General features: G+C 44.0%; 2 protein-coding genes across 8 annotated transcripts in view; both read right to left on the bottom strand.

The window, feature by feature from the left end:
* Positions 1 to 5,628, bottom strand: part of LOC144230598 (uncharacterized) — a 42,753-nt gene extending 37,125 nt beyond the window's left edge. For 3 of the 6 annotated variants that reach the window (XM_077762884.1, XM_077762886.1, XM_077762885.1), the window contains exons 1-3: positions 5,456 to 5,628; positions 3,861 to 3,929; positions 2,697 to 2,767 (exon numbers count right to left, since the gene is read on the bottom strand). In XM_077762884.1, the coding sequence (XP_077619010.1) occupies positions 2,697 to 2,767; positions 3,861 to 3,929; positions 5,456 to 5,476 (161 nt within the window). In that variant the 5' untranslated portion in view covers positions 5,477 to 5,628. Of the gene's footprint in view, positions 1 to 1,477; positions 1,949 to 2,696; positions 2,821 to 3,860; positions 3,930 to 5,132 lie in introns of those variants that run through there. The other 3 variants (XR_013334811.1, XM_077762887.1, XR_013334812.1) reach the window with 3 other exon arrangements.
* Positions 5,629 to 9,026: 3,398 nt separating this feature from the next.
* ABRAXAS2 (abraxas 2, BRISC complex subunit) overlaps positions 9,027 to 24,056 on the bottom strand; it is a 28,609-nt gene continuing 13,579 nt past the window's right edge. Inside the window, exons 5-10 of one of the 2 annotated variants that reach the window (XM_077762950.1) lie at positions 17,845 to 18,035; positions 16,272 to 16,391; positions 15,678 to 15,762; positions 13,984 to 14,098; positions 11,109 to 11,204; positions 9,027 to 9,622 (exon numbers count right to left, since the gene is read on the bottom strand). In XM_077762950.1, coding sequence (XP_077619076.1) covers positions 9,555 to 9,622; positions 11,109 to 11,204; positions 13,984 to 14,098; positions 15,678 to 15,762; positions 16,272 to 16,391; positions 17,845 to 18,035 — 675 coding nt within the window. In that variant the 3' untranslated portion in view covers positions 9,027 to 9,554. Of the gene's footprint in view, positions 11,205 to 13,983; positions 14,099 to 15,677; positions 15,763 to 16,271; positions 16,392 to 17,844; positions 18,036 to 24,056 lie in introns of both variants that reach the window. The other variant, XM_077762949.1, reaches the window with a different exon arrangement.

Raw genomic sequence — 24,056 nt, 5'->3', positions numbered from 1 at the left:
TTTTTTTTTTTTTTTTTTTAAGATTTCATTTTTAAGTAATCTCTATACCCTAATGTGGGGTTCGAACTCACAACCCCAAGATCAAGAGTCATGTGCTCCAACTGAGCCATCCAGGCTCCCTAAGACTTTTTTTTTTTAATTTTTTTTTTTACAAATAGTTTATTGTCAAGTTAGTTTCCACAAAACACCCAGTGCTCATCCCCACAAGTGCCCTCCTCCATGCCCATCACCCCCCTCCCCCCCACATCCATCAGTCCTCAGTTTTTGTCAGTATTCAAGAGTCTCTCATGGTTTGCCTCTCTCCCTTTCCCCCACCATTTCCCCCCTTCTTCTCCCCCTTGTTCCTCCGTCAAGTTCCTCCTAATCCTCCTATACGTGCAAACATATGATATTTGTCCTTCTCTGCCTGACTGATTTCGCTCAGCATAACACCCTCAAGGTCCATCCATGTTGCTACACGTGGCCAGATTTCATTGTTTCTCATTCAGGCTCCCTAAGACTTTTTTCTTTTTTATTTTTTTTAAATGTTATTCATTTTTGAGAGAGAGAGAGAGAGCATGAGCGGGGGAGAGGCAGATAGAGAGGGAGACAGAATCTGAAGCAGGCTCCAGGCTCTGAGCTGTCAGCACAGAGCCCCAAGCAGGGCTCAAACCCACGAACCATGAGATCATGACCTAAACCAAAGTCAGACACTTAACCGACTGAGCCAACCAGGCACCCCAACCCCAAGATTTCTTAAATAAGATGAAAAAATGCTTGACTATAAAGGAAAACGATAAATTGGGTTACATTAAAATTTCTGTTCAGCAAAAACACCTTGGAGAGAGTTAAAAGGTAAGTCACTAAGTGGGAGAAAGAAGATATTTGGTTAAATGTATGAGCATGTATGTATACACATAACACACCCAGACATACAACATGTGCACATACACATATTTGAAAAACATGTCTGGAATATACAAGAACTCTTACAAATCAATAAGCAAAAGGCAGACGACGTAACAGAGACATGAGCTCAAAGAGGAACTTTCACGAAGGAAGTTATTGAGTGGCCAGAAAATAACACGCAAAGGAACTCCACCTCCTTAGTTCCCAGGCGAGCTCGCTGCAGACCACACTGCAAGCCCCGAGCTGTGTCTGCTAAAGCTAACCAGTTGAGTGCCCATGGCCAGCAATTCACGCTTCGATCTATACCTAAAAGAAATGCGGACGTAGGTGCACCAAAACACAGGATTGAGAATGTTCCGCCCTGCATTATCTGCACCCCCGTCCCCGAAAAGTCTCAAAGTCCACCCACGGTTGACCAATTGCTGTGTTCGGCCACACGGATGAATCCGACAAACATAACGCTGAGCGTAAGAAGTAGATGAGTTTATAAACAGACAAAACTAAGGAATGATAAATGTCTTCGCTTGGGCTGCTGTAACCATAGACTGGGGCGGGGGAGGTTGTCTACAAACAGAAAGGAATGGCTCACAGTTCAGGTCTGAAGGTGGCGGAGCAGGCGGGTTCCAGCCAAGGTTCTCTTCCTGGCGCGCAAACTCTTTCTCTTGTAAAGGCTCTGATCCCGACCTGAGAGCTCCTCCCTCATGATCTCATCCATCACCTCCTAAAGGCACCGCCCTCAAAAGCCATCCCGTTGGGAGTTAGAGAGTCAACACGTGCATTTGGGAAGAACACAAACAATGTCCACAAAAGTGAGAGAAGTCAGGAAGTAGGAGGAAGGATGGACAGGGGGACATAAACGGCGTTCTGAGGCCCAAGTATGTTCTATTTTGTTTTTGTTAATCGCAGCGTAATTGACATGCAACGTCAGTTTCAGGTGTAGGACATAACGATTCACTCTATCCGTTGTAAAATGTCTGCCAGCTTAAATGTATTTCTTGATCTTTGTGCTGGTTTCACAGGTATGTTTGCTTTGTAAAAATTCAACAAGCTGTGAACTTATAATTTGCGTCCTTTTCTGTATATATGTTACACTTTTCATATAAATGTTCTCCAGCAAAAGAGAAGAGATGGGGAGAGTGGGAGGGGGTAGGGAACAGAAAAGAGAGAAGAAGGAAGGGAGAGAAGATGCCACATCTTCCAGCTATGGAAACAGGGCTGACAATTGGTCCCACTAGGTCTCCAGGCGCCCGGAGCACAATTTCCCAGCATCGGCCTCAGCAAAGCGCATGCACTCAGGATTTGGTCGGGACAGATGGCTAGAGGAAGCTGCCAGCGATCTTTACCGCCACCCCCTTTCTCCTGAGGGCTTGGATGTCACTCAGCCTCACTCCCAACTCCATGCCCGCCCTCCCCGGGTGGGTGAACATTTTCGTGCCAGCCTCCGGATAAAGAATGGGGATTAATTTGATCCTGCACCTGGGTACCTCTGAGTGGGCAGGCCTGGGGAACGAGCAGGTGGAATGCGTGCGTGAGCTGCAGAGACGCGGCTGACCTCCACCTTGACCCAGCCCTTCTTGTCCAAGGTGGGTCAGGGGAAAGGAGCGTGCTGGTCAGGAAGGGGTCGCTGAGACTGCGGCTGCTCAGGTGAGGTCCCCGGACCCCTGCCCGGCTCTGGCCTGCCTGCATCTGTGGGCCAGGACACGAGAAAGGGCATCCCGGGCTGAGCCGAGGACAGCCAAGCTTCCTGAGCAAGGTGCCAAACCCCGTGGGGGCTCCAGAGAGAACTCTCCAGCCTGTTCTTTGTTTACCTCAATCTGGGACGAGATGGTCTCTTCTGGGCCAGCATTCCGGGTCTGTGATGGGTCTGGAGCACGCACAGCTGAAAAAGGAGGCAGGAGGCCTGGGCTCTGGATCTTTCACTGGCTCGGTGACCTGGGGGACATCATCATGCTGCCCTATTTGTGCCGTAAGAGGTTAGCGTCCTGTGCTCAGTGCAGTGGCCCCTGGTCACATGGTGTGTGGCCATGTAAATCTAGATTCCCATTAGTTAAAAATGAATAAAAATAGAGCCACCTGGGCGGCTCCGTCGGTGAAGTGTCCGACTTAGGCTCAGGTCATGATCTCAACGGTTTGTGAGTTCGAGCCCTGCGTGTGGGGTCGCTGCTGTCAGCACAGAGCCCACTTCAGATCCTCTGTCTTTCTCTCTCTCTGCCCCTTCCCCACTGGCCCGCTCTCTCTCTTTCTCAAAAATAATAGACATTTAAAAATAAATGAAAAATGAATAAAAATAAAAACTTGGTTCTTCTGTTGTGTTAGCCCATTTTTAAGTGCTCAATACCCACACGTGGCTTGTCGTGGGCAACACAGACGTAGAACATTTTCATCAGGGGCTGCTCTAGACCAATCTGTGGTTTCAAGACCGCTTCTATTACCCAAAGCCCATTGTAGTCAAGACAAAATGAGGCAGGTGGGTGGCAACTGGGGCCCTCGNCCCCCCTCATCGTTCTTTCTATCCCACAATGGCCCTCGGGCTCTCCCATGAGACCCTATGCGTGGAAAAGCTTCCAGGCTCAGTGCTTGCTGACCTAAGACCTGTCAAACTGTGTGTTTGGCATGAAGAGCTGGTGTAAGACAACAGCAGCCCAAAGTATCAGCGCTTTGTTTCTTCTAGGCTGTGTTTTCAGGACTCCACACACTCTGTCTCAGTTAAATCCTCATAATAACTGCATCAGAAAGGTCCGACCGCCCATCTCTACCCGCAGCTGGGCATCAGAGAGGTTGAGAATCTTGCCCCCCAGCACACAGTTAAGGATTTCAAGCCCGAGCTGGTTCTGATTCCCAACGCCACTTTATCGTGCTGTTTTACGGTACTTCCCCGGTCTGGGATAGGAGGCTGGAAACCCAGAAGTCCCGACTCCACAGTGGAGGTCTCCATCGCTACTGGACGGGGAGCGAGTTCGTGCGTTTCTTACCTGTGGCCTTCTCTTTAACCCAAGGTCATTTTTCATCCAGGTGTGCTCATTTCTTCTTTTTGACACAGCCTACAAGCAAATACATTCAATTGGGGCATGTGGGTGGCTTAGTCTGTTAAGCCTCTGACTCTTATCGCTTAGGTCATGGTCTCATGGTGTGCGAGATCGAGCCCCTCGCCAGGCTGTGCTGACAAAGCTCTCCCTCCCTTCCTCTGCCCTTCCCTGCTCACAGGTTTTCTCTCTCTCTCTTTCTCTCTCTCTCTCTGTCTCTCAAAATAAACTTTTAAAAAAAAGAGAGAGAGAGAGAAGAGTTTTCCTACCCTGATTGGTCCAGGATGCTACAGGCTTTGCCAGTTCCTCCCAGGGAAGAACGAGCTATTGGAACAGGCTGGGGAAAAGAGTGCCATGCGTAGGGGTCGTGACCCCGTAGGATCCTACAGATGCTATTAGGATCCTGGAGTACAGTTGAGACTGGAGGTAGGGGGATCAGCATGTCAAAGAGTTTCCAGGATGTGGGGATTGTAGCACGAAAGCCAGGAGGTCCCTGGCAAACCAGGATGAGTTGGTCACCCTCCCTAGTGGCTTCTCTGCAGGGAACTCACCTGTGGTTTCTGAATGCTGCTGGTCCCATGAGGCTAACAAAGTATCTGTAAGATAGCTGATAATAGAGTGATTGGCTGTATAAAAACTACTATAAAGGTAAGAAGAATTACAAATGCAGATGCATTTGTGGGTTTAGTAGAAACCAACAGGGTCCAGTGTTCAGAAAAGATTGTTGAGGATAAAAGATTCTGAAACTATATGTCACTCGATGCGATTGATTTAAGGACAAAGTCATTGGGAAAATTTGATGCAATCCCTACATCAGATCGTGGCCCAGACAGGGGCGCCATTTAGCCAGTGATAGAGGTATTGGAGAAAAAACTCACACTATTTCTAAACTTCAAAAAATTACTTGAAAATTATTAGAATAATGTGATATATTACAGTATTTACCCCTTCATTTTATCTATCTATATATGAAATATCTTTATATATCTTAGGTTATTTCAAGAATGGAAGAAAATATATTAATTTTATTATTGCTGTATTAATTTATACTCCCTATCAGCCATTGGATATTTTTACTATCATCCTGCCTGTGGGATGGTGAGGTAGGAACTGTCATCAGCCATGTTTTATTTTTATTTGTCCCCAATTCTTTATTATGTACATTCCCAAACATACAAAAGAATAGAAGGAATTGTACGTCAAACACTCATCTCTACCTACCGCCTAGGTTCAGCTGTTGTTGACCTTTGCCATATTGTCCTTCTCGGTATATGTGGTTTTCGAACCATTTGAATGTGCATTGCAGACATCGTGACTTTTAACCCCTATACATTCAGCCTGTATTTCCTAAAACTCAGGAGGTTTTCTCACATAACCATAGTATCATTACGGCAGCTGAGAAAACTCACAGCCTCCTAACATCATCTAACCAGTCCTTACTCAAAGTTCCCCAAATGTATAGATTTCTCAAAGTCAAAGCCAATCCAGGTTGTTGTGTTTCTAGAGAGTTTCCTTCCACCTTTTCTTCCCCCCATGACACTGACTTTTGAAGAGCTTAGGGCCATTTATGTTCCAGTGTCCCATGTCCTGGCTTTGTCTGACGGTTTCCTTGTGACGCTGTTTACTTTGTCCCTGTGCGTTTCTTGTATACGAGAAGTTAGGCCCAAAGACGTGGCTGATTCAGGTTGGAAAGTCCGAATACTCCGCAGGTGAAGTACATCACGTCACAATGACAGTCACATCATGTCAGGGGGTCTGTGATGTCGTGGAGTTCCTGTTAGTGACACCCATCACTTGCCGAGGGGTGACAGTGAGATTGCTCCGCTGGAAACAGACAATTTTGAGACAACCAAGGCCCCTGGAGCACACACAAAACACCAGATAGCAGCGAGGGATTATTCATTTCGTTGGGGTGACAATGGTGCGATTGTGGAAGGAAATGTCCTAACTTCTTAGATAGACACACAGAAGCATTTAGGAGTACGCAGATGGGTAAGGTGTTGGGGACATGCTTTCAAAGAACAGAGCAAAAGGGGGGGCCGAGAGCAAAAAAGAAAGAAGAAAGAAAAAGAAAGAAAGAAAGAAAGAAAGAAAGAAAGAAAGAAAGAAAGAAAGAAAGAAAGAAAGAAAGAAAGAAAGAAGGAAGGAAGGAAGGAAGGAAGGAAGGAAGGAAGGAAAGAAAGAAAGAAGGAAAGAAAGAAAGAAAGAAAGAAAGGAACGAACCTGTATTGCCATGGCCTAGGGACAACACGGTTAATACTGCGGTGAATATCCTTCCAGATTGTTTTCTATCAACAGCAGTATTACATATTTTTCCCCTTAAAAATCAGATCATAACTGGAACACCTGGGTGGCTCAGTCGGTTAAGTGTCTGACTTCGGCTCAGGTCATGATCCTGCAATTAGTGCGTTTGAGCCCCGCGTTGGGCTCTGTGCTGACAGCTCCGAGCCCGGGGCCTGCTTCGGATTCTGTGTCTCCCTCTCTGTCTGCCCCTCCCCTGCTCACACTCTGTCTCTCTCTCTCTCTCTCTCTCCCTCTGTCTCTCTCTCAAAAATAAACACTATAAAAAATTTTTTTTAAATCAGACTGTAACTTACATACTACTCAGAAACCTGGCTTTCTTCATGTACCTAAAACCCATCTTTTCACATCAAGACATCTTTTTTATTTCTACCTCGGTATTTTCAGTGGCTACAGACTGCTGCTTCTGTGGGTGCACCTAACGGAACCATTCCGCTATCATTAGCATTAATTTCCAGTCTTTTGCTGTTAGAAAAAAGCTACGGTGAACGACCTTTTGCTAAATCTCTGCGCACGTAGAAAGCCACTTCTCATTATGGGTCATGCATGGCACCTGGTGTTCAAGAGGACCATTCCCTGTTGAGGTTCTGAGGCCTCACTGCTAGAGAGAGGCTACCCCCTCCCCAGTCTCCAGGGGTCAGGGTAACCCCAGAGTAGCCCAGTTTGGGCGGCTTCTATGTCCTGACTCTCCTCTTTATTTAAGACATCGTAAAAAATCATTGTACAAATGAAGACAATTTAAGTGAAATGCCAGAACTTTCCCCAAATCTGTTTGCCATGAAGGTGAAAAGTAAACATTCTCCACTGTTTATTAGCATCGCTCTTGCAGAGCCAGCTTCCTTTCAGTCTCCTGTCTGGCAACGGTTTGCTGGGAGAGAGAGAGATCATCAACCTTGTAGGATGATCTTCTAGTAACTGAAATAAAACCTGCACTCAGACCCAGAATGCAGGTAATAACCATTATTTCTTTCTCTTGTACTTTTATTTTACACTTCCCAGACCGCCCCCCCCCTTTTTTTAGCTACTTAAGATATGGATTCACAGGGCGACTGGGTGTCTCAGTCAGTTAAGTGTCAGACTCTTGATTTCAGCCTGTCATGATCTCATGGATTGTGTCATGGAGTCTGGCATTGGGCTCTGTGCTGACAGCATGGAGCCTGACTGGGATTCTATCTCTCTCTCTCTCTGCCCCACTCCCCCTGCTCTCTCAAGAATAAATAAACATTAAAAAAAAAGATATGGGGGTGCCTGGGTGGCTCAGGTGGTTAACTATCTGACTTCGGCTCAGGTCATGATCTCAGCTAGTGAGTTCAAGCCCTGCATCTACTTTGGGCTCCATGCTAACAGTGTGGAACCTGCATGGGATTCTCTCTTCCTCTCTCTGCCCCTTGATCACTCATGCCCCCTCTTTCTCTCTCTCTCTCTAACAAACAGACAAAAGATATGGATTCACAAGATGGTGCATTTAAATCTTTTTGTTGGAGTACCTGGCTAGCTCAGTTAGTAAAGCGTGCGACTCTGGATCTTGGGGTCAAGAGTTCTAGCCCCATGCTGGGTGTAGAGATAATCAATAAGCTTTAAAAATATTTTTATTAAAGCAGTTATTGTCACTGCTCCACGTTGTCTGGAATTTTAAAACATAAATCCTTAGGGTCTGAATTTTGGGGATGAAATTTGTTTTTATGTTTTGGTCCTTCCCCAAAAAGCCAATTCCAACACGTAACTAAGCATATCCAGACTTCTAAGTCAGTTAAAAGAATCCTGTCTTCTTTTTTTCTAAATAGTTGGAAGAGACATAGAGTAGAATCGTAAAGGGCTACAGCCCCCATTTTAAAATCCCATTGAACACAGCCTCTCGCCTTGGATTCTGGAAGAGACACACTGCTCACCGGGAACGGCTCCCACACAATCCAGAAAGCGCTCCTTGGCCAGCAGGTGCTCACCCTCAGGCGGTTCTGTAATTCCTACTACTCTAGAAGCCCCAGCCTCTACACTCTCAACATGGTTAGCTTGACTCGGGCAGGAGTCTCTTCAAACAAGACCTGTTCTTACAGGAAAGGTGCCTTTGGGGGACTTTCTAAGACTCGGCGTTGAACTCAATGGATACTCCGATCTCTTCATACCCAACACGTGCTCCTTGAGATCAACAGGAACGGTTTAATAAATTGTGTTCTGGGACTTTCCCCCAAAACCAGCCTTACTCAAATTCTGAATGCAGAAGAGTTTTCGTGACCTTTAGAAAACTGTGTTAAGAGACACCTGGGTGGCTCAGTTGGTTAAGCGTCCGATTCTTGATTTCGGCTCAGGTCATGACCTCCTGGTTCATGAGCTTGAGCCCCGGGTCAGGCTGTGCGCTAATAGTGCGGAGCCTGCTTAGGGGTCTCTCTCTCCCTCTCCTTCTGCCCCTGCCCGCGTGCACATGCACTCAAAACAAACAAACATTAAAAAAACAGCAAACTCTTGAATGCTGAGAACAAACTGAGGACTCATGGGTGTGGGGGGGAGGGGAGAGATGGGCATGGAGGAGGGCACTTGTGGGGATGAGCACCGGGTGTTATATGGAAACCAACTTGACAAACTATCTGTAAAAAAAAAATTAAAATTAAAAAAAAATAAGAAAATAAAAAAATATATTTCCACTTAAAAGAACCATGTTAAAACAAAAGCATTATAAAAAGTCCATATAACCACAAAAAAAACCAAAAAAACAAAAAACAACAGCAAACTGCATTAAGTCTCCTAAGAACGGCCCGAGAGAACGGAGGCAAGACCTTGGTGGGTGCCGAGACAGACATTACAACGGTGGTACCATGATTAAATAAGTTTTTATTGTCACATTTAACTGCTTTGTCAGATATACATTGTAGGTTTCGGTATGGCATAAAAATAAAGATATTTTCCTGAATGTCAAAATCTGAACAGAGGAGATGGCTATGGCACTTAAACAACTGAAATTCACACTGGTGCTGAAGCTGTGAGAAGGGAGCGGACAGCAAGAACACACGTGCAGATCAAGTGCCCTGCAACATCTCAAACCAGACGGCAGCGGGTGAGGCCAGCAGAGCCGAGAGCAGGAAAGTACAGACCCCAGGGCGGATCTCTGAAGAATGGCAGTTTTAGCATCTCAGTTTTCAGTCTACACGGTGTAATTTAGTATTGGAACCGAAGCTCAGGCAGTCGACTTCTCTCCAACACAATAAAACTACTTTTCCAGAACCTGGATCTTAAGCCTCTTCTAACACCCTTCTTATTCTCACGGGTTTTAACTGGTTCACAGGACAGGCAGTCGCATCCCAAAGCGTTAGCTTCGCGGGCTGGCCTCATCAGAGAGGCTGGGACTCATCATTTCCAAACCAGGAGCCTAGCGCACTCGTGAATGTCTTTAGTGGTTTCACACATTCTGGGCAAAACTAGAAAACAAGCAGTAATTAAATAAAAAGATAAGTGCATCCCAACAGAAAGTCTCTACACATTCCGCAACTATCCTCCAAGGAGCAATTAAAAAAAAAAAAAGTCTGGTTATTTAGATTTAAAATGAAGCTTTATTCACCAAGCTTCCCAACTGGTTTATCAAATGTCTTTCCTCCACAAATAAAACTAACACTAGGATTTGTCAGAATTGCTAAATGCGTCCTATCCCTTACGAACGAACTCCGCTAACTCCACGGGGTCTGGAGTCTGTTCGGCATGAGAGGCAGGGCGGAGGCAGAACGCCTCTCTGTGATCCACTGCTGGGTGTCCTTCGCGTGGCAGACTCCAGAACAGAGACCATAAATGTGGCGAGTGCAACAAAGCAGTCACTGTCATACCCCGAAAGGAAAATAAGTGATTTATTTTATGACATACTTATCTGGATGATTACTTACTGGTAATTAGTATCTCTACATTTTTTTTAAAGGCAACCATTTTAAGTGACAACAGATATCAGGCTAGTAGAAAAGAGTCGAAACAAAGCCCTCTCTTTTGATCTCACAAAGTCATGCAGACAAGAGAAGGTCTGTCCAATTTGTTCCAATCAGGCTTCTTGGAATTATCAAAATTCCCTTCTGGCAAAGATGAATTTGGCTCATCATAGAAAGGTTCTTTGAAGGCTGCTGCTAAACTCATTTCCCTTTGAAAAAGTAAATTTCAAGGCATGATAGTGCAAGAGGTAAGTTTTTGATTTATAGAACACTTATAGACTAATTGTGCTTAGTCTCTAATTTTTCCAATTTATTTTAAAGAACAGAAACTATGCTGATAAGCTTCACTCTGCCTACATTTACCAGTACATCCATGGATCGCACCAGAATTAGGACAAGTTGATTATCTGAATGATTCGGTCGTGAAACCTGCACGCGGCATCTGCAGGGGGAACCGGCGGAAGTGAGGCTCCCGCCAGTTCCGTGCCCGGGGACCCCCCGTCGGGCGTCCCGGGTTCTGAGAAAGCAGTTCTCCCTCCACCCCCAGATTAAGTCCTCAAAAACCTCTCTCAGTAAGCAGTGAAGAAAAACCATGCTAAGTGGAGAGTTTCCTCGTTTCGCTAAATCTGGGAGGTCTGAGTGTTCCTGGAGCCCCCGTCCGGATGTGTCAGGGCTCGAGAATCCCTCGAATGTGAGTATTCGCTGTTGGAGGGTTCTGTGGGGTCAATCAAATTTTCATAATCACTGTCGTCTGATTCCTCAACACTGTCTCCAGCTGCTCTGTGGGAAGGAGGAAGGTCTGTGTCCCTCCCGGGACACTGCAGTCCAGCACCGCTGGAGGCATAACTAGAAGACCCCACGGCCTGCGGTCGAGGCATCAAGACACCGGTTTCCATGCGAGAATGGCTCAAAGTACTTTCTTGATTGTTTGGGTGAAAATCAGAATAAGGAGGAGGAGGATCGGAGGCCTCTGCATCTCCAAGTGTACTTCTACCTTCGGCCGCGAGCCCAGGGAAGGGCATCCGGGGGCTGAAGGCCGGTCCCGAGCTTTCAGGTGGCAGCTGCCTGCTGATCATCGCCTGCTGCAGCCCTGGACCAAAACAAACAGAACTGTGACACCTTCTCTATTTTCGCAGCTTTGCAGCTCAATAATGCACGAAGCGGTCAACCTGAATGTTCTGGAGAATGGCTACAAAGAAGTGAAACTGACTGCTGCTCTTAATGATCTTACACGTCCATGGTACTCCATAATTTACAAATCACGTTCCTATTATTTATTTAAGCCTCAAAAAACACTTCTGAAGGTGGCGCCTGGGTGGCTCCATTCGTCGAGCATCTGACTTCAGCTCAGGGCATGATCTCACAGCTCATGAGTTCAAGCCCTGCACTGGGCTCTGCACTGACGGTGCGGAGCCTGCTTGGGATTCTGTCTCTCCTTCTCTCTGCCCCTTCCCTGCTTGTGCTTGCTCACTCTCTCTCTCTCAATGTAAATAAATAAAGAGAATTTAAAAAGGAATTTTAAAAAGTTATAAAAAACTTCTAAAGTATTAGTCATTATTAGTATCACTGTTTTCCAAATTATTATGCAAGGGATCAGAGTTCAGAAAGGTTAAGTGACTTCACTAAGGGAGCGACTAGATGTGAGGCCCTGATACTCAAACACAGATCTTCTAATTCCAAATCCTGTGCTCGTTCCCTCCCCTTGCTTACCGCGTTCACAGACTGTGGGGACGGAAGCATGAGATAAACAGTCCTTACCACCCGTGGCAGTCATGTGAATGTGAGTTTCTTCACTGACAGACATCAAAACCATTTTTCTTTACAACTACTCATCACAATGCACTCGTGCCCATTTTCTCCTTCAAAGTTTAAAAGCCCTATGTTAGTTGGCCAGTTTTCCAGGCTCTAAGGCATAAATACAGCACATTATTCTTTTTTTTCTTTAATGTAAGCTCTCCACCCAATGTTGGGCTTGAACTCCCGACCCTGAGATCAAGAGCTGCACGCTCCATCGATTGAGCTAACCAGGCGCCCCAATATAGCATATTTTTGTGTATGCTCTGGAATAGTCCCACATCTATGAGTCCACAGCCTTGAAAAAACACTCATAGAAAATTTAGAAAAGAACAGAGAAAATAAAATCACCCATAATTCTATCACCCAGATAACACTATTAGACTTTTGGTGAAAAGAGTACAGGGTTTTTTGGAGTTAAAAGATAAACATTTTAGGGGCACCTGAGTGGCTCAGTCAGTTAAGAGTCCGACTTCGGCTCAGGTGGTGATCATGATGTGCTGACAGCTCAGAGCCTGGAACCTGCTTTGGATTCTGTGTCTCCCTCTCTCTCTGCTCCTCCCCTGCTCATGCTCTGTCTCTCAAAACTGAATAAACATTAAAAATAAATAAAAATATATAATTTAACAAAAAAAGATCAACATTTAGATGTCAACCCTTCTACCCCTTTCTGAATTCCAGTCTTTTTTTTTTATGTTGTTGGTTTTTTTTAATTTATTTGAGAGAGAGAGGAAGCGTGATCAGGGGAGGGTCAGAGAGAGAGGGAGATACAGAATCAAGCTAGCTGTCAGCAGAGCCCGACGCAGGGCTTGAACCCATGAACCGTGAGATCATGACCTGAGCCAAAGTCGGACGCTTAACCGACTGAGCCACCCAGGCGCCCCTGAATTCCAGTCTTATCATCTAGCCTGGTGTGTGTGCGCGTGTATTTTAAACATAGCTGACACTATGTGTTTATGTCATTTTACATCCTAGTGCTTTCACTTGAGGTTATATACTCGGTATTATCCCAGGTCATTAAAAATTCAGTTCAATAGCTGTACGATATTCCACCATATAGATATGCCATAATTTATTCAATTACTCTACTGATTCATTCGACTACTCCAATAGGTTGTTTCTAAGATTTTAGAATGATAAAGTTGTGATTATTCTTGTGCATAAATCCTTGTCTGTCTTTCTGATTATCTCTCAAAAAGTGTAATACTAAATGTGAATCAGGTGTCACTTACCTGGAAATATAAATCACTCTTAATTCATTCACAAATATTTTTTAAATTTTTTCTTTTTTTAAATTTATTTACTTATTTTGAGAGAGTGTGCACACNGAATTCCAAGCAGGTTCCACTCTGTCAGTGCAGAGCCTGATGTGGGACTCAGTCTCTTAAAGAGAAATCAAGAGTTGGACGCTTAACTGACTCAGCCACCCACGTGCCCTGGTTTGCAAGTATTCTTATTAAATCAGAAAAGACTATACATTTAACATACAAATGTTAGCTCTGGTGGGATTACAGCACACGTCTCTTCCCACGCCGGAATCAATAGAGTCTTGGGCCTATTTCACACTCAGCCAGCTGGTCCCTTAGCCTAACTGTGTCCATTCATCCGCAGCCACCAAAACCCAGACATCGCAGTCAGGGGCCCTGACCAGGAGCCAAATGTGAAGTTAAGAGAACACGAGGTCACTCCTTTACGCGGCCGTATGATGAACACAGGACATGGTCCCCCGGGGAGATGTGTGGGGCTAAGTCAGCCAGGAACATCACACCTGCTACGAACAGACCCTAGGGGTCAAGGCACAGGAGGGGCAACACCCTCCTGGGACTTATTCTCACTTGCTTCAGCCGTTCTCCTGTGAACCTCCTCTTTCTTTTGGTTTCAGAGACTTGAGGAGGACACCATGAGAAACACTACTTCTCTTCTGGAAAGCTTAGAGACAAGGGAATGCTTTCTCACCATCAGCCTCATGTGGGGCTGGACGAGTGTAGACGGGTTCCTGTGATTTATCATACGGTCTGATACTTGGAACAAGACATCTCCCTGATATCGAAGGGAGAAAGTAATGGGAAACTCACTTCTTTCTTGCTCCTTTTCATGTTTCCTCTGAGTGATTTGTCTTCTCAACTTGTTCACTTCTGCCTGACAAGACGCAACAACTCGCTCGCTCTTTTCCACATCCGCACACACTGCCTGAGGGAAAAACGACAACAGAACAGTCTTTTACGAATCCAGGCACAAAGCGTTCCATGAAGACAGCACTGACTGCAGCCCTAGGAAGGGCGCAGACGCTGTATCGAGTCACAGAGCAGATGCAGGGGACAGATCAGGACCAGGACGGCCCAAGGGGCCGGTACTGCTATCTACTGACGTGCTTTCTTAATTCTGTTAAGATGATTATGCTACTGAGCCTATGGACTCAACAAATAAGGGTCAGAGGAGAAAGATTTAATTTTTTCCCTCAACTGTTCATTTTTATTGAAACGGAAAAAGGATTTTTGATACCAGTCTAGCACACAAAGGATGAAGAAAAGATGGGACAGGAATGAGACACTTTCAACTTTAAGTTGTAACCAACAATTAAAAATCAGATGTCACACAAATAGATTTATTTCACAGAAAAGATTTATCATTAGGGAGAGCGGGAAGGAAAAGAAGTTCCAAAGCCGAGATTTAATACAGCAAGCCAGGGAGCCGACGCCTGTGCGGCTCAGCTGCTCTCATCAGGGCACACTGTGCACTCCTGGGGGGTGCGGAGCAGGCCTTAGTCAGTCGGCAGTGAAATGAGAACAGCCGCTGTGAAGTCAGCTGGACAGTTGCTGAAAAGAGCATGGTCATGAATTTAGGACAAAAAGCTGTTTTTCACTGCACGTTCCTGCCATAGCAGAAATGCCAGAAACTGCCAGAAAGTAGGCCGGTCACCAGTGAGCCTGTACAAAGTCTCCTGGGCCGCTGGGTGGGCCGGGACCCCACGCGGGAACACACACTGGCACCCGGCGCTGCATGCCTTCCTCTTTAGCCCCGGGCTGCGCAGAGTGCTTCCCTCTTTTCCAGTGGCTGCCTTCACCCTCCTTTCTATTCCCTGGGGCTCCTTCCTCAGAGCTGGGCTTTCTCCAGGCCTGAGAGAGCTTCTTCAGCTGTGCCACTTCCCCTCCTGTTCTCAGAGCCGCTTCTGTTCTTACGGTTTAGAGTAAATGACTCCTAAGAATACACTGGGGATGAGGAAAAGACCGTGGGAAAGTACTGTTAGCACCTAGCTCAATCACTGGCTTGTAGGACATGTTAAATATTTGTTGCATGAATGACTAGGAATGAAGAGGCTACAGTGAGAGCCTCCCACTCGGTGGGGGCAGCTGGGGGCAAAGCGAGTGACCCGGAGCGAAGCAGCAGGGCTGTACCGGCTACGGGCGCCCTGTGATGCGGTCCCAACGCCGAGTGTCCTGATGGAGACAGCTGTTTGTTCTCAGCAATCCTTTAAACTTGGACTATACCTCCCCCAAGAAAACACTGTTATAAACGGGGTGAGAAGTAGTTAAAATAGTAATATGAATACTGTACTTCAGACTCTCTGCTTTCAGGCGCATAATGAGCCAGCCTTTTGTAGGCCGACATGAGTAACTACCCCACACATCTGATATTATTTGGGGAAAGCACATTCTGACTTTTGGACCATGATTCATTTGTCAGTTGGGAGATGATGCAAAACTAAAGAAGAATGAAAAGCACTTGGGCATTATGAAGAAGGTAAAAAGCTAGTAAACAGAGCAGTTACCTGCACTTTCTCCTGAAGTGCATTATACACCTGATAAATCGCCCTGATGTCTTTCATGACTCCATCCTTGTCAAAAAAGTCAGTACTAGAAAACAGGAAAAAGACGTCACAAAATTATCATAGCCGCTAAGACCGGAAAGGCATCTTCCGTCACTTCCACCTCAATTTGTTACGTAAATGCTATAGTTCCAAAGGCCTGTCTCAGCAGCGATGCCCATGCCACAAGAGTCACAGAAGAGAAAGGAAAAAACCCCATGTTACCAAGACAACTAAAAAATAAAACGGTACACATTTTTCAGTGACCACATTTAGCTTTCGGAACCTCAGAAAAACACATGCTCTTTCGAAACTTTTATATCAATAGCAAAAAAAAAAAAAAATGTGGCAAATGTTTAAAAACAAAAGTGCTGGTAAAAGTAAATTATCTTTTTGATAAGCATGAAACTCTGACATGTGGTGGTGATAGTCTAGAGGGTGATCTGACTGCATTTTTCCGTTTCAATCACATCAAGCTTGACTTCACTTGTCTCCATAAATCTGTTAAATACTGTTCACAGAAGGAAGGAAAACACTTGCATTTTGCTTTCAACTTACCCATGCTCTTTAATAACTTTGGCGTAACTCTGAGATGTATTTGGCACGGAAGACACTTTGTACTCTTGCTGGCTAGTGTTGCCTAGATTGGGGATAGCAAGGGATATCCTTTGATTATACCTGTGGAAGGATGGAGAAAGACCATGTTAAAGGAGCTGTTCTATTTGAACCGTGGGTCCTGGCAGTAGGAAGTGGAGTCTCAGCCCTGATGAACTACCAGAAGGTCTCACAGAACACCTACTTTCACGTACAACCCAAGGACGTATGAACTAGTAGAAACTTAACTGTAAACCCCTTGAAAGCAGAGCTCGTATCTTATACCTCCTCTGTATCCCCACAGCAACCGGCAGAGTGCTGAGGAGGTTTTTAGGAGCTCAGGAAATACCCACTGATTACTTAATGAAATCTTACAAATGGCTATTTAACAATAATTGTTTTCACAACGGGTGCCTGGGTAGCTCAATTGGTCAAGCATCTGATTTGGGCTCAGGTCATGAGCTCACGTTTGTGAGTTTGAGCCCCGTACTGGGCTTTCTGCTGTCAGTGAGGAGTCTGCTTTGGATTCTCTTCCTCCTTCTCTCTGCCCCTCCCCTGCTTGTGCTCACTGTCTCTCTCTCTTTCTTGAAAATAAACAAACATTTAGGGGCATCTGGGTGGCTCAGTTGGTTAAGCATGCGACTTTGGCTCAGGTCATGATCCCACTATTCATGGGCTCGAGCCCCGCGTCAGGCTCTGTGCTGACAGCTCACAGCTCAGAGCCTGGATCTCTCTGGCCCTCCCCGCTCAAGCTCTGTCTCTCTAATATAAATAAAAACATTTAAAAAGTTATTTTAAATAATAATTGTTTTCACTGATGTCGATGCAATATAGTTTACAGGAGAATTTCAGAAGGAACTCTTTCTGTTAAATAGACATCATAATCATATGATTTTTTTTCTTTGCTTTCGTTAAGTTCAAAATGCAAAACCCTCATTAACCAGTAGGTGGTTCAATTTTACAATTTTCTCTTTGAAATCAGTTTTAAAATTACAGACTTCCAGAGTGGTCAGACTGTATTTCTACATGATGGATTCTGGAGAAGAAAATGATGACTTTCAGCTGTTTATTCCTATAAGAATCTATGCATAATTAACACATCTTGCTAATGTTTCTTGATTCAAAAATAATTTTAATTTATACAACGGATAGAAAACACCTTCTCTCACTACAAAGAAAACTAGCTGAAAGAAAATTATAAAAGCTTTTTTTGTTTAATGATTATTTATTTTTGAAAGAGAGATGAAAAAGAGAGCATGTGAGCAGAGGAAGAGGCAGAGAGAGAGGGAGCCACAGAATCTGAAACAGGCTCCAGGCTCTGAGCTGTCAGCACAGAGCCCGACACAGGGCTTCATCCCTGAACTATAAGATCATAACCCGAGCCGAAGTTGGACGCTTAACCGACAGAGCCACCCAGACGCTCCCAAAGCTTTTCTCTAAAAATGTGGTAATACGCACATTTTCAAAGTCATAAACCTCAGTTACTTGTACAACATCTTTACTGTTTACATGAGGCTGGTGGGAACTCTTTCTTTACCTTCGATTTGGTCTAAAGAGAACATATTCTAAAGCATGAGTGGAATTGTTGGCGGTGGAGATGAAGCTGAAGAGCAGGAAGACGAGGTCGGGCGCCCCGAGGACGCGGGTGAGCTGCTTATGGATCACCTGCTCCCTATATGACATCTGCTGCTGTGTGTTTCGCCGGAATCTGTACCATCCAATAACTTTCTGCAATAAAGATAGAAAAAAACCAGGTATTATAAGTTGCATGAAATCTTGTGAATTAAATTCTGAACATATTGGTACAAACACTTGTAAACGTGTTCATAGCAGCTCTACATGCAATAGCTCAAAACCAGAAACAGCCCAATTTTTCATCAACAGGTGAATGATAAACAAGATTCCTAGAAGAAAACACAGGCAGTAATCTTTTGACATCAGAAACATTTTTCTAGATAAGCCTCCTCTGGCAAGGGAAACAAAAGCAAAAATAAACTATTGGGATGACATCAAAATAAAAAGCTTCTGCACAGCAAGGGAAATAATCAACAAAACTAAAAGACAACCTATTGAATGGGAGAAGATACTTGGAAATGGTATATCCAATACAGGGTTAATATCCAAAATATATAAAGAATCCCTATAGCTCAACACCAAAAAAATAAAAATAAATAATCCAATTTAAAAATGGGCAGAGGACACAAACAGACGTTTTTTCCAAAGAAGGCATACAGATGGCCAACAGACACATGAAAAGATGCTCAACATCACTGGTCATCAGGGAAACGCAAACCAAAACCACAAAGAGGTATCACCTCACACCTGTCAGAATAGCTTTAGAAAGAAAGAAAGAAAGAAAAGAAAGAAAGAAAAGAAAGAAAGAAAAGAAAAGAAAGAAAGAAAGAAAGAAAGAAAGAAAGAAAGAAAGAAAGAAAGAAAGAAAGAAAGAAAACCAACAACAATCAACAAATGGTGAGGACGTGGAGAGAAAGGAACCCTTGTGCACTGTTGGTGGGAATGCAAACTGGTACAGCCACGGTGGAAAACAGTATAGAGGTTCCTTAAAAAAATTGAAAATAAGATTACCATATGAGCCAGTAATTCTGCTACTGGGTATTTTCCCAAAGGAAACAAAAACACTAATTTGAAAAGATATACACACACTCCTATGTTTATAGCAGCATTAATTATAATAACCAAGGTATGGAAGCAGCCCATGTGTCCGTCCACAGAAGCACCGATAAAGAAGGCGTGGTAGATAACACCATGGAGTTTCAGCCACAAGAAAGACTGACATCTTACCATTTGCAACAACATGGATGGATTTAGAGGGTTTAATGCTAAGTGAAATAGGTCAGTCAGAGAAAGACAAATACCGTATGTTTTACTCATATGTGGAATTTAGGAAACAAATGAACAAAGAAAAAAAGAGACATACAAAAATAAAAAACAGACTCTTAACTACAGAGAACTGGTGGTGCCAGAGGGGAGGTGGGTGGGGGAAGGAGCGAAACAGATGAAGGAGATTAAGAGTCTGCTTATCACGAGGAGCACTGAGGAAGGTACAAAACTGTTGAATCATACTGTAAACCTGAAACAAACACAATACTACATGTTAACTATACTTGAACTAAAGATTATAAATATACATATAATCTTTTAAAAAGGGGACACAAGGAGACTTGCAGGCATATATTCATTATCTTATGCTGAAGGTTTCATGGGCATATGACTATTTCAAAACTTATTTGTCTACTATAAATATGTACAGTTCACCGTATGTCACTTATACCTCGATACAATGATTTAACGAGTTTAGCTTCGGCAGCTCTAAGTATAGGATAACTCAACTGACTGATATGTTCTCTGGAAGAATATTTCTTAGAGGAATAATCTTCATATAGCCTCTTTCTTTGAAACATACTCTTTAAGTGAAAATCCTGTTTTAAGAAGTAAAAGTAGTTAAAAATTGTTAGCATCACTTTATTGTTTCTAATATTTATTTTTGAGACAGAGACAGCATGAGCAGGGGAGGGGCAGAGAGAGGGGGAACAGAGGATCCAAAGCAGGCTCGATGCTGACAGCAGCCAAGCCCAATGTGGGGCTTGAACCCACAAGCCATGAGATCATGACTCGAGCTTAGGTCAGAGGTTCAACCAACTGAGTCACCCAGACGCCCTTGTTAGTGTCATTTTAAAATTAACAGTAAATTTTAATTATGTTTTGGAACTTTCATATAGGAAAGAAATGAACCGACCTTTGCTGAGCCTCTGTGCCCAGCCTCCGGGTAGCTATATTACAAATAATTTCACTAATTATCACAACCCTGGCAGGTGAGTAATGTTTTCTCCACTGAGTTCGTATCACACGCAAAAGCCTATGAGAAACAAAAAACCAGTTCCTGCCCTCATGGAGTTATTACTGAACAAGATGCAGAACTTCCAATTAAAACAATTCTTTTTTTTATATTCTTTTTTGATATTTTTTTTAAGAAAGATTTTTTCTTTTTTTTTTTAATGATTATTTATTTTGAAAGAGAGAGACAGAGAGCTTGAGTGAAGGAGGGACAGAGAGAGAGACAGAATCCAAAGCAGGCCCCAGGCTCAGAGCCTGACACAGGGCTTGATCCCATAAACTACGAGATCATGACCTGAGCCAAAGTCAGACACTTAACCAATTGAGCCACCCAAGTGCCCTCTGATAGTCTTAAAAAAAAAAAAAAAGTTTATTGTTTTGAGAGAAAGAGAGAGTGCACACATGAGGGAGAGGGACAGAGAGAGAGAATCCCAAGCAGGCTCCACACTGTCAGCACAGAGCCCGACATGGGGCTCACTCTCACCAACTGCTAGATCGTGACCCAAGTTAAAATCAAGAGTTGGATGCTTAACTGACTGAGTCACCCAGGTGCCCCAATCCTGATATTCTTTAAACAAAAAGGAAGCCCAAACATTTTCTGACAACGTAAATCTTATAAAATATGTTTGTCCACAGTCACAGAGCTCATGAGTGACAGCTAAGATGTGGAGCCTGTCTGCCTGTCTTTTCCACTGGACAAGGGTAACTGTACAGATCCAAACTGGTCACATGACAGTGGTCATTAAAACGTAAAAAGCGTTTAAAAAAAAAAGTGGGTAAGAAAACTCCTCACCCTCCTGGAGCTGTTGGTGCCTAAGAACATGCCTCGTTGCTCTTCGAGCTTCAGGAGGAGGAGGAGAACCAGAGGCAGCCCNCGCCGGCACCCTGGCGGCTCTCATGAAACATGCCCTCATGAGCAGAGCCTGGCAAGGGGCCAGTGGATGAGTAGGGGTGCTTTTCACTGACAATTCCAATTGTTTTATTCCATTTGTATTTTCTTCTTTGTTCTTAAATTTTTTACCATTTTATTTTTTGAGAGACAGAGAGACACAGAGAATGAGCAGGGGAGGGGCAGTGAGAGAGGGAGGCACAGAATCCGAAGCAGGCTCTGGGCTCCGAGCTGTCAGCACAGAGCCTGACCTGGGGCTCGAACTCACAAACTCGAGATTGTGACCTGAGCTGAAGTCTGACGCTCAACTGACTGAGCCACCCAGGCGCCCATCCATTTGTATCTCCTGAGAAGTAGGGAGCTTTAAACATTTACTTTGGATGTCAACTGATAGCAACATACTTATTCATCCGATATTTGCTAAAAAGATGTCCCATCATTCTGGTCAATGAAAGATGAGCTGCCCGATTAATTCACATTGGTGATATGTATGATTCTCCCGTTTAGAGCTTAACAAGCTCGCTGCAAGACTGCTGAGAAACTACCTCACTGATACTAAAAAGCCCATTTTTTTGACAATTATGTTCGGGCCGTGAGGAAAAAGTGTGGATATCTTTCCCTACAACCTTATTTCTGAAGTTCTATAGACAACTTTTCACAAAGACGTCCCTCTCTACTCTCAACTAGACACTCACTCCTATTTTCTGGAGCGAAAGCAATCATCCCCAGTACCGGGCATGCTTGTCACTCCACACCGTGTGCCTCGCGGCCTTCTGATGATACTAAGGCAGCAGTTAGGTTTACCGTTATCTACTGCAGGGCAGATGCTTCCAGAAGGCAGAAACCCTCCTCTCGCTGATTTGGCCTGGGCCAAAACCCTGAGGCTTGTGCAAACTCTGTAAACACCAGCCCGGTTCTGCAAGGGCAACGACTCTGAACGCTGCCATGGATGTGCACACCGCACCGCCCGGCGACTTGCACAGCACGAGCCTCAGCCTCCCTCGCACACCTGCCACACGTCGTAGCAAGGTTGCGGACTTTCTACACTTGACAGCCGCATGCTCTATGTACACATATTCCTAATATATTTTAGCTATGAGTTTCTGTTATGACAAAGAAACTCTAATACCTTGTATTCTTTAATGGAAAATTCTAGGAAATCAGAGAACTTTTAAAATTACTACGTATTTATTTTATATGAGTTCAACATATTAAATTTTTGTTCAATTCTTAGAATTTTCCAATTAAATATTAGATTTGAGGGCTGCCTACCAAAGAGGCAATTTATGTATTTTTTATTTTGTTTAATGTTTTTATTAATTTTTTTAAGTTTACATCCGAGTTAGTTAGCATATGCAACAGTGATTTCAGGAGTAGATGCCTTAACGCCCCCCACCCATGTAGCCCCTCCCCCTCCCACACCCCCTCCCACAACCCTCTGTTTGTTCTCCATATTTAAGAGTCTTTTATGTTTTTCTCCCCCTCCCTGTTTTTATATTGCTTTTGCTTCCCTTCCCTTATGTTCATCTGTTTTGTATTATAAGTCTTCACCTGAGTGAAGCCATATGATATTTGCCTTTCTCTGACGAATTTCACTTAGCATGACACCCTCTAGTTCCATCCATGTAGTTGCAAATGGCAAGATTTCATTGTTTTTGATTGCCGAGTACTACTCTGTTGTCTATATACACCACAGCTTCTTTACCCACTCATCCATCGATGGACATTTGGGCTCTTCCCATACTTTAGCTGTTGTTGATAGCGCAGCTATAAACGTTGGGGCGCATGTGCCCCTTGGAAACAGCACACCTGTATCTCTTGGATAAATACCTACTAGTGCAATTGCTGAGTAGGAGGGTAGTTCTATTTTTAATGTTTTGAGGAACCTCCACACTGTTTTCCAGAGTAGCTGCACCAGTTTGCATCCCCACCAGCAGTGCACAAGGGATCCTCTTTCTTCACATCATCAAAGAGGCAATTTTTGAAGAGTTTCTATCAGCACTTTCTTTAAGAGTTAATCGAGTTATTATTAGATAGAAAAATATTTTCTATATGTTAGACACTGTTTAAAATACACATGTATTTTTAAGCCTCATTAAAAAAATATTTTTTTAAAACACTTTTGAGAGACAGAGACAGAGCACAAGTAAGGGAGGAGCTGAGAGAGGGAGACACAGGATCTGAAGGAGGTTCCAGGCTCTGAGCTGTCAGCACAGAGCCCAAGGTGGGGCCTAAACTCATGAACCACAAACCACGAGATCATGACTTGAGTCGAAGCCGACGTCGGATGCTTACCTAACTGAGCCACCCAGGAAGCCCCAAGCCTAATGTTTTAGATATAACTTTGTAGGTAGTACAATAACCCTTCTGAGGTGGCAGTGCAATTTTGTATCTTTCCCTGGGGTGGGGGTGGGGTGGGGACCCAAACTAGAATCAACTATTTTTGAAAAGAATTCTTTTTTTTTTTTTTTAATTTTTGGGAGAGAGGGAGAGAGAGAGAGGGAGACACAGAATCCGAAACAGGCTCCAGGCTCTGAGCTGGCTGTCAGCACAGAGCCCAATGCGGGTCCCGAACCAATGAACTGTGAGATCATGACCTGAGCCGAAGTCAGACGTTTAACCAACTGAGCCACCCAGGCACCCCTACAGATCAACTTTCAATTTTTTGGAGACTCTTAGCCCCAGAACAGCAAAGTTAATTCCAGATAACAACATATGACTGGTATACTACAGATCAAAACAGCAAATCCATTTTTTTTTCAAAAAGTAAACTCTATCCCCAACATGGGGCTTGAACTCATGATCCAAAGTTCAAGAGTGACACGTTCTACTAACTGAGCCAGGCAAGCACCCGCCAGCAAATCCAATTTTTAAATCCTCAAATTAATTTGGAAATGTGTCCCTATTTACTACTGGAAAAAACTACACGATAGAGTCTTTTCCTTTTTTCCAACTTTATAATTTTCCAACTTTATAATTATAAAGTACACTTATAAAAAACATCA

Source organism: Crocuta crocuta, unplaced genomic scaffold (assembly GCF_008692635.1).
Source record: "Crocuta crocuta isolate KB4526 unplaced genomic scaffold, BGI_CrCroc_1.0 scaffold466, whole genome shotgun sequence".
Taxonomy (NCBI): domain Eukaryota; kingdom Metazoa; phylum Chordata; class Mammalia; order Carnivora; family Hyaenidae; genus Crocuta; species Crocuta crocuta.
This window is presented reverse-complemented; position numbering and strand designations above follow the sequence as displayed.